This window comes from Mchenga conophoros, linkage group LG6 (genome assembly GCF_057382185.1).
Source record: "Mchenga conophoros isolate Kocher_MC1m ecotype Shallow Benthic linkage group LG6, M_conophoros_male_GT1.1, whole genome shotgun sequence".
Classification (NCBI taxonomy): domain Eukaryota; kingdom Metazoa; phylum Chordata; class Actinopteri; order Cichliformes; family Cichlidae; genus Mchenga; species Mchenga conophoros.
This window is the reverse complement of record NC_140531.1, coordinates 24261467-24274247: the sequence shown is the minus strand read 5'-3', so window position 1 is coordinate 24274247 and position 12781 is coordinate 24261467. Positions and strand designations below refer to the sequence as shown.

At 40.3% G+C, this 12781-nt stretch overlaps 1 protein-coding gene across 1 annotated transcript in view; it reads right to left on the bottom strand.

Annotated features, from left to right (window-relative positions):
- Positions 1-3693, bottom strand: part of pax5 (paired box 5) — a 57594-nt gene extending 53901 nt beyond the window's left edge. The window contains exon 1 of the mRNA XM_085276946.1: positions 3522-3693. Within this exon, the coding sequence (XP_085133072.1) occupies positions 3522-3567 (46 nt within the window). The 5' untranslated portion in view covers positions 3568-3693. The remainder of the gene's footprint in view (positions 1-3521) is intronic.
- Positions 3694-12781: the final 9088 nt, after the last annotated feature.

Genomic DNA, 12781 nt, shown 5'->3' with positions numbered 1-12781 from the left:
AGACAGCAGACGAGCCTCATTCTGTTTTTAGCCTTGCATTTTTCTTAACATTAAAATAGAAAAAAAATTAAAACACAAAGAAGTAGTAGTAATATTTTTTAATTTTGATATTTAGATTTGCCACCTACACCTCAGGCCTGAATTTAGGCCACAAGACGAAACAAAATGTCGAAAAGCAGGGGACCGCTGATAATACTGAAAATTCTCTGAAGTGGGACCAAGAGTGGAAAAAAAAATCTCCTGGCCTCGTGACGTTTAAAATAGGCCTAAATGAACCTAGTTTTAAAATATGACAATATCTCATTTTACTTTCTATATAAATATAAACTACTAGTAGTAAATTCGTAATATATATTGTATTGGCGGAGCAGGTTATTTTGCTATCTTGGAGGGGTCTCCAAACAAAGACTCAAAAACAAAACCTGCCATATGATACTTTACGTATTTCTGTCACTGAATCCGTTCTCCTTCTGCACCCAGTCTGTTTTTATTTACTGAGATATAGACACGAGCGCTTCTCTCCCCACAGAAGTAAATTACAGCCGTCGCTCTTGTCTCTCCGATTTGCAAATTAAATACATAAGCAATTAAAAAATCCAAACACAATCAATCATGTATACAAATTGTTGTTGCTTTAGGGTTTGAAATTTGGAGAAAACTTCAATCAGGGTAGGACGACTTTAATCCGGGGATCCAAATCCATTACCATATTTCATTACCTCTCCACTGCTGGAAACGGGAGGATGGGAGGGTGGTAGTGGTGGAGGAGGAAGAAGAAGAGGAGGAGAAGGATGAAGGGTTTGTAGACTTTTTTAAACGTTAGTAAGAATGTGGTGGAGTTGTGCTAATCATTTGGAGGCAAATTGAACCCACTGTTGTTGTTTAGGAGTTCCCCCCTTTCACTCCTGCTCTCCCCTTTTCCCTCTATCCGCCAAGAAGGCTTCGGCTGTTTTGCTTTTTTACGCCCGAGCCTCAAAACGAAAAAGCAATGAAAAATTAATAGCGCATGTTAACTCCACCAGCTCGTTTATTACACGCCCGCTGACTGTAAACATAATGAGAAAGCTCCCGTATCTCTTCTTAAGTTTTCATTTGCTTATAAAATATAAAAGTCATAACTAATAAATAAAATATATGGACTAGAGAGTGAACCGTCTTGGACTTCCCGGGGTGGAACTCGACCGTGTGCCAAGCAGGTAAATCGCTGAGACTGCTTGTCCCACCCACAGGCCCGATCAGATGGTCCTATTTGTAATCATTTGGCTCTTTCATAATGCAAGTAAAGACCAGTCTGTCATCTGCCAGGTGGAATAGAAAGGCCTCATGGCCGTATATCAGCCTAGTTTCTCTACTATGATGGGGCACTTGAGGTCAAAGCTAAAGCAGGCTACGCCATGTGAGGTCATGGTTGTCTTTCTCCCTCCCCTCCCCTGCCTCACTTCTTTCTCTCTTCCATTTTCATGGTATCGGTTGTGCATCACATAGTGTACTCTGCACAGTTTAGTGAGCGTTTTGGTCAACAACTTTTATACGGTGGCGTGTCAGCTTTGACTTTTGGAAAACACAAATCCTGTAGCTGAAGCTTGAATGGTCAGAGTAGTGCAGAGCAGTTCACTGGGTTTCCGAGGCGCCTGCATAAAAACAGGCTGGTAGAGAATGACGCAGAAGAATATACGCAGAGAAACGATATCACTGAGTGGGTCGTATTACTCTCAATACACCTGTATTTTACTGTGGACAGAAGACAGGCCAAGGGGAGCTAACATCATATACGAGTGTTGAAAATGTCTTATAAGACAGATAAATGCCTTGCGTGTTGTTGTTGTTGTTGTTTTAATAATAATTCACAGAAATAACAGCCAAGCTAAATGGAAAGAATCGAGCTTTTCTCTTTCACGCACTACCAGAAGCTTTTCTAGATTCATGTTCTTCCCCATTGATTCTCCTTTGTACTCCAGGCACGTATCTTAAAGTGAGAGGAAACATGGAGAGGCCGTAGGTACAGGCCCCGGGCCCAGAAGACTTTACACATCAGCATGGGAGGGGCCCTCCTTTAAACTCTGATTTCCTCAGTGGCTAAAAGGCTATCATCCAATTGCTACAAATCCCATCGTTTTCACCGTTTATCAGGGGCTAGGCCCACTCCACAAAAGACTGCAGAGGAGCCCTGGCTTGTCTTACAGAGCAGTGGCATCATCTGTAGAGAAATTTTCAAAGAAGGGTGACTCCAAGATTTAAAAAAAAATTCTATTTCAAGACAAAGTGCCATGCTCTCAAAAGTCCTCCTTGACGCAATATAGTATAAATGAATGCGCAAAACAGCATTAACTGCAGTCTGAACCTCTATTAAAAATGTTATTCAACAGCTGTCTTAAATCTGTGAGCGTACATTTCAATATTCTTTCTAACAGGCAAAAGGAGGGGTCATGAAAGCAGATGTTGCTTTTCTGGAGGAAAAAAAGCTGCGTGGAGCCCGTTCAAAGAGGCTGATCACCTACCCACAGTTTCTTAATGACAAACGACGTTTTATCAATGCAGACACAGCGGGCAGCAATATGAAATGATGTGATATCCATTGGGTGCCATAACAAGGTCGATGGCCTGATCCATTGCTGTACCAGACCCTGCTGTTTTATGAATAGGCCTATAGGAGATTAACCTGTTGAATAAAATAATGGAGACACGAAGGAAAGAGTCGAGTTCACATCCTTTAGAGATTTGCATTTGACTGAAACGACCAGAGACGCCAACTTCTGTTTAACAAACTAGAAAAACAAATATCTCACATGGCCACCCTCACAAGACGCATTTTACACACATTTGTGAGACGTGGAGATACACAGGGACCACGATCTTGCGCAAATCCACGTTGCCTTTCAGTTCTAATCACCCACTCGGTACTAAGCTAACCCCATCAGGTGATTGACCAACACGTGGAGATGACCTGAAGCTCAATGCCACCCAAACCCAGCAACTTCAGCCACTTTTCCTTCTATGCCAGCAAATGACGAAAATAATAATAAATACAAAATAGCAAATAAACACCAAAACATATCTTTTAAAGAAGCAAAATTATAAACCGACAGCACTCAGGCACATTTTTTTTTATCTTCTTTATCTCTTTAAATGAAGCCTAAGGAATTTCTAAAAGACAGCAACACGAAGACTAAAAGTTTCTGCACTTGTCCACAAAAGTCACAAACTTGAGAGAAAACATTGCAAGTAAAGCACGTTTTACACTTCAAAGTTAGCACAAAAGTTTACGGAGTGTTTCATTGCAGAGATCAACTCCAGAAACTTTTGTATAGTTTTTGTAATAGTTTAATAACTTGGAACGGCTTTAAAGCAAGTTTTTTTTTTAAAGAAACGTTTGTAAAAAGCTAAACTTTAACGTCAGTTTAAAAGTTTTGTCGTAAATAAAATTAAAAAGCAAGAAAAGCACAAGTTCACTAGATAAGCAGATGAGTTCTAGCTCTTGATGAGAGCAAAAATATAGCCAGAGTGAGACGGCGCGACCCTACCTGCTCTTCCCAGCCGCAGCGCAGGACTCTTGGGCCCCTGGTCCATGTTACTCGGTTAGAACAGGGGGAGGCGATGGAGGGAGAAAAAAGGAAAAGATCAAAAACTTTTTTCCAGCGTCTCCCTCTCCTCCTCCTCCTCTCTCTCTCTCTCTCCCTCTCCCTATCTCTCTCCCTTTCTGGGGCAGTTTTCTTCTCTCCCCCTTTCTCCCCCCCCCCCTTTTTTTTTTGTCCCCTACTTTTGGGGCGACTTGTAGGTTGAAATAATTCGACCCTTCCGCTCCCTATTGCACTCCCTGCAAGTGCTCAGTCAGCTGCAACTAAACGCTTTAGGTGGAAAAAAGGCTTCGGGGGGAAGCGTGAAATGATCACGCCGAGTAAAAGAGCCGCTTTCTCAATGTGCGCTCATGTCCTGTCCTTTTCCTGCACGAGCTTGCACACACAAATTCAATGGGTGTACGCGCTCACGTGCACACATTAACGTGCGCTCCGACGCACGCGCACGGCCCTGCATACATAACATGCAACTTACAACCGCCACCCTTCCCTTCAGGGCCGCGCCCCCTCCCTCGCATCTGTTACCAAGTTCCACTTTACTAAACTTTCCCGCCCACACCCCACTCTCCCTCTCTCTCTTTCTCCCTTTCATGTTAGATTCATTTCCTCTGATACCTCTGATTCATTCCCGGTTGATTGCTATGCAGGTTGATAGGTAACATTACAGCGCCGTGCGTAAAACTAGTGCGCTTTTTTCTTTTTTCCTTTTACTTAGAAATAAGAAAACGTTGGTTCACAGGTGGATTTCTGTTTAGTGTCCTTTCAGTGTCTCCCAAAAGAGTGCTCAAAGGAGTTTCTCCAACTTCTGTCCTCCTCTGCCGGTCTACACCTGTTACGCAGGATGCTCTTTACGCACGGACTCAGAGACTTTGGAGCAGGTGCAATACGTCGAGCTACAACTTCAGCTAACGTCACTGCTCTGCAGTTGGAGCGTACAGTCTTCCTCTGCGTGTATCTCGTGAAAAGAGTTTGTTACAAAATGGATAGTTCTGGTCCTGACGATATAGATCTCCTGATTTAGTGTTCCTTTGTAGGCTTTTCGTGTTATTACGGTCAGGTTTTGCTGTCGCTTTTCGTCAACAAGCCCAAACACGCAAATGCCCCCCCCCCCCCCCCCCCCCATAAATTATTATAAATACATTTATTACATTTATTGATACATTTGCAACCTTTAAAATCAAACAGATATTAATCATAAGGCTGTGTAAATAATGACACTTGAAGACCAAAGTACCACTTTGAAGGAGCAATTTTAAGAGTTTCGCAGCAGCGTGTTCAGTAAAATTTTCACCAATAAGAGGGCATGAGGTAAAGCCGGAACGAAGGGGTGTCTTATGCAGCAAACAAACGCAATTGAATTATGCTTAAAAGAGGACTGATTCCAGGCGAAAAAACGTGGAAACAGCAGTACAAACGAAAGTGAATTTACTGTAAAAGACAAACACACAACAGTCCTAACTTAAGACTTCACCGCCAGTTCCTGCCGATCGTGACCATAAACAGGAATTAAGATTTAAGAGCGAAATTGAAGCAGTGGGTGTGTCTCTTTACTCGGTGTCTAACTTCTTCTTGCTTTCCTCCAGACAGCTGCGGGTCTCAGGGTTCACGCGCAGCCCCGAGACAATTGAGTGAGGAACAAAGCGCGAGACAGCGACCCATTTTGCTCTGCTTGTCGCCTCGCGCTGCAACACTACGACCCTGACCTTCGGCTCGCGCCCACAACATCAAAACATCAACATTAATGTTTCCTGTGTGGTGGCGAGAAAACAAAGAAGGAGGCTCTACTCTGACCTTCAGGCGGGGAAGCAGCCGCAGATAAATCAATTACAGACTTTTATGAGGAAAATATGAATTTATGCCGTGTTGGAATGGACTGTAGGCCACTTATGCGGGGAAAAGTTAGTCAACGGGATCTTTTGAACCCGCCTTTGCACATCGCACAGAGTGATTTGGTTAATAGTGCAGCCTGGTGTTGTCACTTTCCAGGCTAATGATGATTAGGCCTGCACACACTAACGTGGATTCTGTGTTTTGCCTGCAGGGGAAAGCTCTCGAATCCCCGGCAGAACTGTCTCATCCTTATCACTTCATGGACCCCCAAAAGTTGAATCTGTATGCAAGGCCACGGCTGCGGATTATTCACTACATTTCCTAAATGTGTGAGCTCGTGGAGAGAAAAATGTGCAATTATCTGCTATTGGGCTCTTTGAAGAAACCACACTATTGCATTCTGCTTGGTTTTAATTTGTGTGTTTTTCCTTAGTCTTTTCCAGAGACGCACATAAAGATGAAATGCACATCTTGCCACAATTATAATTTCAAACTACAAAACATAAAGCGGACACAGTTTGAGGGAGGGGGTATTTTTAAATCAGATTTGACTGGTAATTAATCTTCACTGTAGTGCAGTGAAATGCAGAAATGTGTAACGATTTTTATTAATCGCTCGAGGCAGTATAATAATAATAATAATAATTATTATTATTATTGTTATTGATGAAGATGATGATGTTAATAACGAGCTATAGACCATAAAAGGAAAAATTACTGTTTACATAGTGTATATGTAAAATACATATATACATCACGCATTTTAAATATATTTATGTAACAATGTGCACATAATTATTTGGGCTTATATGTTGCGTGTATGAAATATTTTACATGCAACAGGTTTTTTTTTACATTATTTATTTATTTTGTTATTTTTTATTGTTTGTATTTCAAACATTTAGACAAGAAATAGTTTTTCCTAAATCCCTAAAATCCCATTTTTTAATTAATGAATTTATTTCTTTTTTGCAGTCTTTCATTTGTCTCTCCACTTTTTTTTGTTTTTGTTTTTGTTGTTTTGGCCTGCAGGACCTCTTCAAAGAACTCTCCACAGTTTAGATATTAATCATCACTTGTTTGTTTTTCACCCCGTACTAATTAATGTAATTAATATGAGTGGGGAGTAGCTGGATCGGTGACCCGAGCTCTGACCGAGCGGAACCGGAAAGAATCGCATTAAAGCGCGAGATAGAAGAACTAAAGGGACGATTAGAACAATAAGTAAACACGTAAACACAGGCGGAAATGCTCCTCGTCTCTGTGGGACTTTTGGCTTTCACCAGACCGGTTTAATTTAGTGTAAACTACACGGAAAAGACAAAGGCTTATTGCAGGCCTGCAGTTCTGTGGGGTTTCATTGTGTCAGTGCAAAATTACACATGCATCTGTGTTATCTGTGGAAGTTCACAAGTTGCGTGTTAAAGGTCCCGCCTCCAAAATTTCACTTAGATGCAGGCTATGCAAATTAGATATCGACATGATTTACTTTTAACTATTAAAAGTAAAGGCAGGGCATTTGGACAATGACAGTTTGATTATGCTGTATTTAAATGGGGATCCAACTATACACAGCTTTTAATCCTATGCCTGGAGCTAATGTGTGCCACTGTAATGCTGGGTTTAATTTATATTTAATAATAATAAATTTGTATATCAGGTGAAGCAATACACTTTACTGCATTTCCCATCAACTGTAGCAGAGAGGAAAGCATCAGAAATAGAAAGTAGTAGCACCTTAAAATATACTCAAGTGTTCATTAAAATATTTTGTCTAACTTCAAAATGAACTACATTTACATTTCAAAAGAAAATTTAACAAAAAACACCCAACTTTACCTGATAATGATGTTTTGTTTGCTACCTAAATGTTATTCTTAAGTCCAAAGCCTCACATTCATATCAACACTGTATTTTTTCATATTTAAAAATGAAAGGGACAGAACTATTTAAAAGCAGAGTATACTCTGGACTTATATCTTATATACTTCTTCATTTTACAATAAAGAAAAAATTAAAAAATTGTGGTTTTCCTGCTTTTATATATTTGTTAATCCTTCCTTAAATTCTGGAGTATTTAGTAACTTTTGTTTTTCAGCAATGTTATATGAATAAGTCTCACTCAGGGTTTCTAACTTGAGTGTGTATTAGGTATGAGTTAAAAAAATACTCCCTCTCATCCACTTATGTGTTACATTTCTTTACAGTACATCAGAGAAACCTAATACCGACAGCCTTACAAAAAACCCCAAAAACTTACCTCTGGTGCTCATTGTTTTCCTAGAAATACTCAGAGCCACAGTGCTGATTGAGCTTACCTCTATATCCCTGGGATTTAATTCAGAGTGGCACTTCACTGTGGCGACACAAGGTTCCCTTTCTGCGGCCATGGTGCCTGGGTATCGTTGTGGCTATAGAGGCTAGAAAGGGGGCTTAAGGGCTGCAGGGCGGATTGAGAAATGGGACACATTATTTGTCCATGAAACATTATGTGACACAACATGACACCAGGCCATTTGTATGTAAAGGTAAACATTTCAGCGTGACAATTCGACAAGAGCGGACAAGGCTCCTGTCAATGTGGTTTTATACTTGCAGCTGAGAAAGAGGTGTTGTGGCATCGTGTGGTGATGAAGTGTGTATGTGGGACTTTGTGTGTGTGTGTAGAGCTTGTGTTCACAAATTTAATCCCCATAGACACAAGTCACTTGGTCTGGCCTGAAAAGGTGTTGTCAGGCTTGCTCTCTTGTTTTTTTTTTTCCAATTGAAAGCATGGACAGACTGTTGATCACAGAGCTTCACAAAAACAGTTTCCTCTGGGTGTGCACACAAGCGTGTGTGTGTTTCACCTGTACTTGACATGCATTCAATATGAAAAAAGATCATCGTCAGAGAGTCCTGATAATGCAGGTTAGATTTTAAGCTGCAACCTGAAACAAATAAACCCTGGAGCATCCCGGTGGCATCGCTCTGGATCTCCACTCTTCTTTGTTGGCTTGTTGTCTCTTAATTTAAGAGATAGTTTAGTTGTGAGCCCTGATCAGATGCATTGTACTTTCTGGTGTCAACAGAGTGTCCAGCCACTGTGTTCAGTATTGTAAAACAACTCATTTTAAATGAATTTAGCATCATATCATGAAGTACTTTAAGTGTCAGGTTTGTCATTTCATCCATATGGCCCAGGCATAATATGAGGTCATTTGTGGCTGATCTGTGTTACAAATTCTATGTCTGAAGAGAGGTTTGGAGATCAAGCTTGCTAAACTTTGTGTAGAACTGAGAAAACAAAGAAATATTCTCTTACATGGTACAAAATTACAAGCAATACCCCGGTGACGAGTTATCATTCCCCTCTGGTTGTGCTTTATCATTTGTTCCTTCCTGCCTGTGAGCTTTGCCACTGATTAGTACATGCTCTACTTGGCATATTAACTCCAGAATCTACTGAATCTCTCTAATACACCACCAGTTTCTTATCCCACAAAGCTATTTGACACTGCAGTGTCTCTTAGAATTAATGAGAATGTAACACCTGCATTAATGTGACCAAAAAGATCAAACCTTGACTGAGGCGACAGATACGATAGATTACATGCGATGCAGTGAAAAAACCCCCAGTGATGATGGGGCTTATACATTCTGTACATCCAGAATATGTGAATGACTTCAGCACTGAGGGCCCCATATGGGTGACGCACAGGAGCCGTTTTTGTTCAGAAGCGCTGATCCAGGGAGAGCCTTTTTTTTAAGGGAATTCCTTCTGCCCGGCTGCTTCGATACAGACCGGATGGTTGAATTTACATATATACAGTAACAAGAAAGCATGTGGCAACAGTAGAAAGGGAAGCAGACCTCTTTTAGAGAACTGAAACGAGCTGATGCAACCAGTTATGGATGGAGTAAACATCTGAGCAGATGCTGGACGCGTTTTTGAAACACCTTACTATTACTTCTAGATCTCCGCTATTATTTTCCTTTTTCAATACAAATCAGCTCCACAACTGTTTGGCTGCTATATTTAGATTTTTATTTTTTTTAAAACTTCTATAAACATTAAATGTGAAGCAAGAAGGCAAATGCAGAACATTTAAATTTGGAGTGGATGCCCATCATGTTAATTTTTGAGAGAATGAGCGCAGATTAATCTCTTAAACCCCAGTTTAGCTTTTTGGGGCTTGTTTTTGTTTTGTTTTTTTGGTTTACAGTTTGACTTGCACAAAATATCTCTCAAAATTTAAAAAGCTGGGAGACTGTAGGGCTAAAACTGGTCATATTATTTTGAGACACCTTTACTTATCACAAGGCCAGGATTGATTCAAGCTCACCTTCACCTGCTTTTAAAATTAGAGAGCGACATCAGCTCAACAATGAGTCACTAAAGACTGATGCTGTTATTGAACCTGTTCTGACAAAAAATTCTTAACTTGAGCTGCACCAAATAGAAATTAAACACTTCTGTAGGAATCTTATAGTTAGTAGAAAAAAATATGAGGTTTATTAAAAAACACGTTCCTGTTGGAGATACTCCATTGGTGGTATTCCAAACCTGCTGTTGAGAATAAAATATTTTTTGCTTTCTTAAAATATTCTGCTCTCTCTGGCCAACAGCAATATCTATCACAAACAAACTGACATGCATATTTCAAAACCAGTGACATTTTTTTTATTTTTCATTCGGACTTATATAGTTGCCAACCATTGTCCTCACAACTGATTATTAATTGCATGCTTACTCTCAGGTAAGCATAGTCCATGGTTTCTCATAATGCAGTCAGAAGCTAGAGGTCAGATTTTTGCCAGAGAAAGCAAGTGTTCCACTCCATTTTGTACAGGTTCTTCAAATCACAACTGCAGACAAAAAGAACAGAATTGGGGCTTTTTTTGTCATCAGTTACACACTTACAAAACAAAAATGACCATCAGCTGTAGAATATCGCCTTTACACCGGAGCGGCTGACAAGAATCCAGCTTTGATAAAACATTCCGGAGAAAGCTTTTCCAAGTCGTCCGATACCAAATGGAAAGAAGGGGCCGCTATGGAACATACAAACACCACCAAATGAGAGCAATGACATGCTTCTTTTAACTTCTTCTCTTCAATAAAGATCATTCATCAGGCAGAACCATCCCTTCTGGAATGTGTGATTGGAAACGAGGGGACTTTAAATCCCTCTCCCGGACACTCCATCCATCTTCAACACGCCACTGGTCTGGGCACCACTGGCCTGGAGATGAATCGCTGAACCAGATGCCTCCATTCAGCCGATCTCTTCTACCTTCATTTAAAATAATAACAGTAAATACCACCAAATGCGTAGAACCCAAAATCAGGCAGTCACATCACAATTTCACTGGGGCAGTCAGGCATCTCGGACCTGCATCCAATTTAGAGAGATACAGGGAGGCAGAGGAAGCAGAGGGTCCCACGCCCACCCGTCTGCACCTCCTAAAAACAAAACAGGTGCACAATATTAAGTATGCACCTGTGTGTACGCACAGGTGTGTGTATGTGTATGTCAGAGGTATACATAGACTAGAAAAGGTGATAGTGTTGTGACATGAGGTATAGACTAACCTTTGGAAGGAAACAATCCAACTCTGTGATGGCCTTTCCTGTGATGACACGCATGGAGAAACCTCAGGAATCAGATGGCATTCACCCTCTGATTCCCTATCATAACGCCATTCTCTCACCACTATTATGATGGCGACATTTATAGCAGGATATACAGAGCTCGTAATTATTCTCATGATATGGAGGAGAGGAAGAGGGAGATGGATGTTAATGTTACACAGCTTGCACAAGAGCCAGGATGGCGTAATTTTGCTGTATTCTACGTGTCATAAATATGACTGATGGCGATACCCAGTCTGTTGAATTACATTTACATATAGATTTACATTCCCATCAACATGTAATAAAGGCACGGGCCTGAAGGTTCATACTAGTCACTCACACATTCATGCTCACACCAAGTGAGCATACCTACATATTCAGAGGATTTACAGCTGGTATTTGGACCTTACTGTAGATGTATACATCAGAGAAATGATGCAGTAAAACAACATATAGGGCCCTGAGGGATGTTTTGTTTGCAGAAACAATATTTTTGGAAGTAGAGCAGCCTGGCTGACTTCAGTGTCAAGTTTGACAATTAAAAGTTTAGCAGAGGAGGTTCGCGTTCATGAATCACAAAGAAAATCCACCTTAAGTACGCAAGACTTGAATACTAACTGTTGATGATGGAGGTCTCTTACTTTGTTGACAGTTTTGGACATTTTGTCTTTGTCAGCAAAAAGCTGGAAGCAAATGAGAGGAAATGAGTAGATTCCCCATTTGGACTTAAACCAAATGAGTATCTCCATTCCCTTGGCTGCCAGCACACTAACAAACTATTTAAACCAGTGGTTTCATATGATGATGCTTAGCAGTTAAAGTAAGAGAGAAAATATTAATGAAGCCTACCTGCGCAAGCAAACAACCTACAAACAACAACAAAAATCTTTTTTTCTTCTAATTCTTAATTGACAGCCTTCTTAAATTATCTTGTGGTACCATGAGGGATTATGACCTTCAGATCTTTTGAGATCAACACATTTTCATTTCATCTTTTCTTCATTGAATCAATGTTGGAATTTTGATAAGAAAATGAATTTCTAGTTGAATTGTTGTAAAAGAAATCCAAATCAAAGAAGAATAATCTCCTTTTATATCAGAATAGGCATCACAAGCAGGGGTGCCACCGGGGGGGGGGGGGGGGGGGGGGGGGCAGAGGGGGCATTGGCCACTGCACCCACACTCTCTCTCTCTCTCACACACACACACAATATAAGGCAGGGGAGACTGTCCTATATTGGTAATAATGTAATAATGTTACAGAAACGCTTGAGCCAATCCCTGGACACATCACTGGTGGATCTCAGGGCCAACACAGAAACAGGCAACAGTTCACACTCTAACATGATGTAATATTTATTTGAGAATCATTAAAGCAGTGGACTTCCAGTCAATCAATCATTCAAGACAGATTATTTTGGAATTCAAAGTCTTCTTTGGTTTTCATATAAACCTTTTTTTTTTTTTTGGTAATATCAACTTTAATAGCAGGCAATTAACCAGGCATATAATTTTTTTCCTTCTCTTTTCATTGCGATATTTTTGAGTAACTTATACAGCATAATAAAACAGGAAGTTTTGTTTTTGGTGTGCCACCCCAATATTTTAGTAGACCGCATATGGCCAACCCTTTGAAAACATTTTGGAGGCACCTCTAATCATAAAATGAAAACATAGATAAGGAAAAACAAAACTAAATGTACAAGCAGGACTTGAAAAAACAGTGCATATCTTTGTCTCTATATAATCAATTATAATT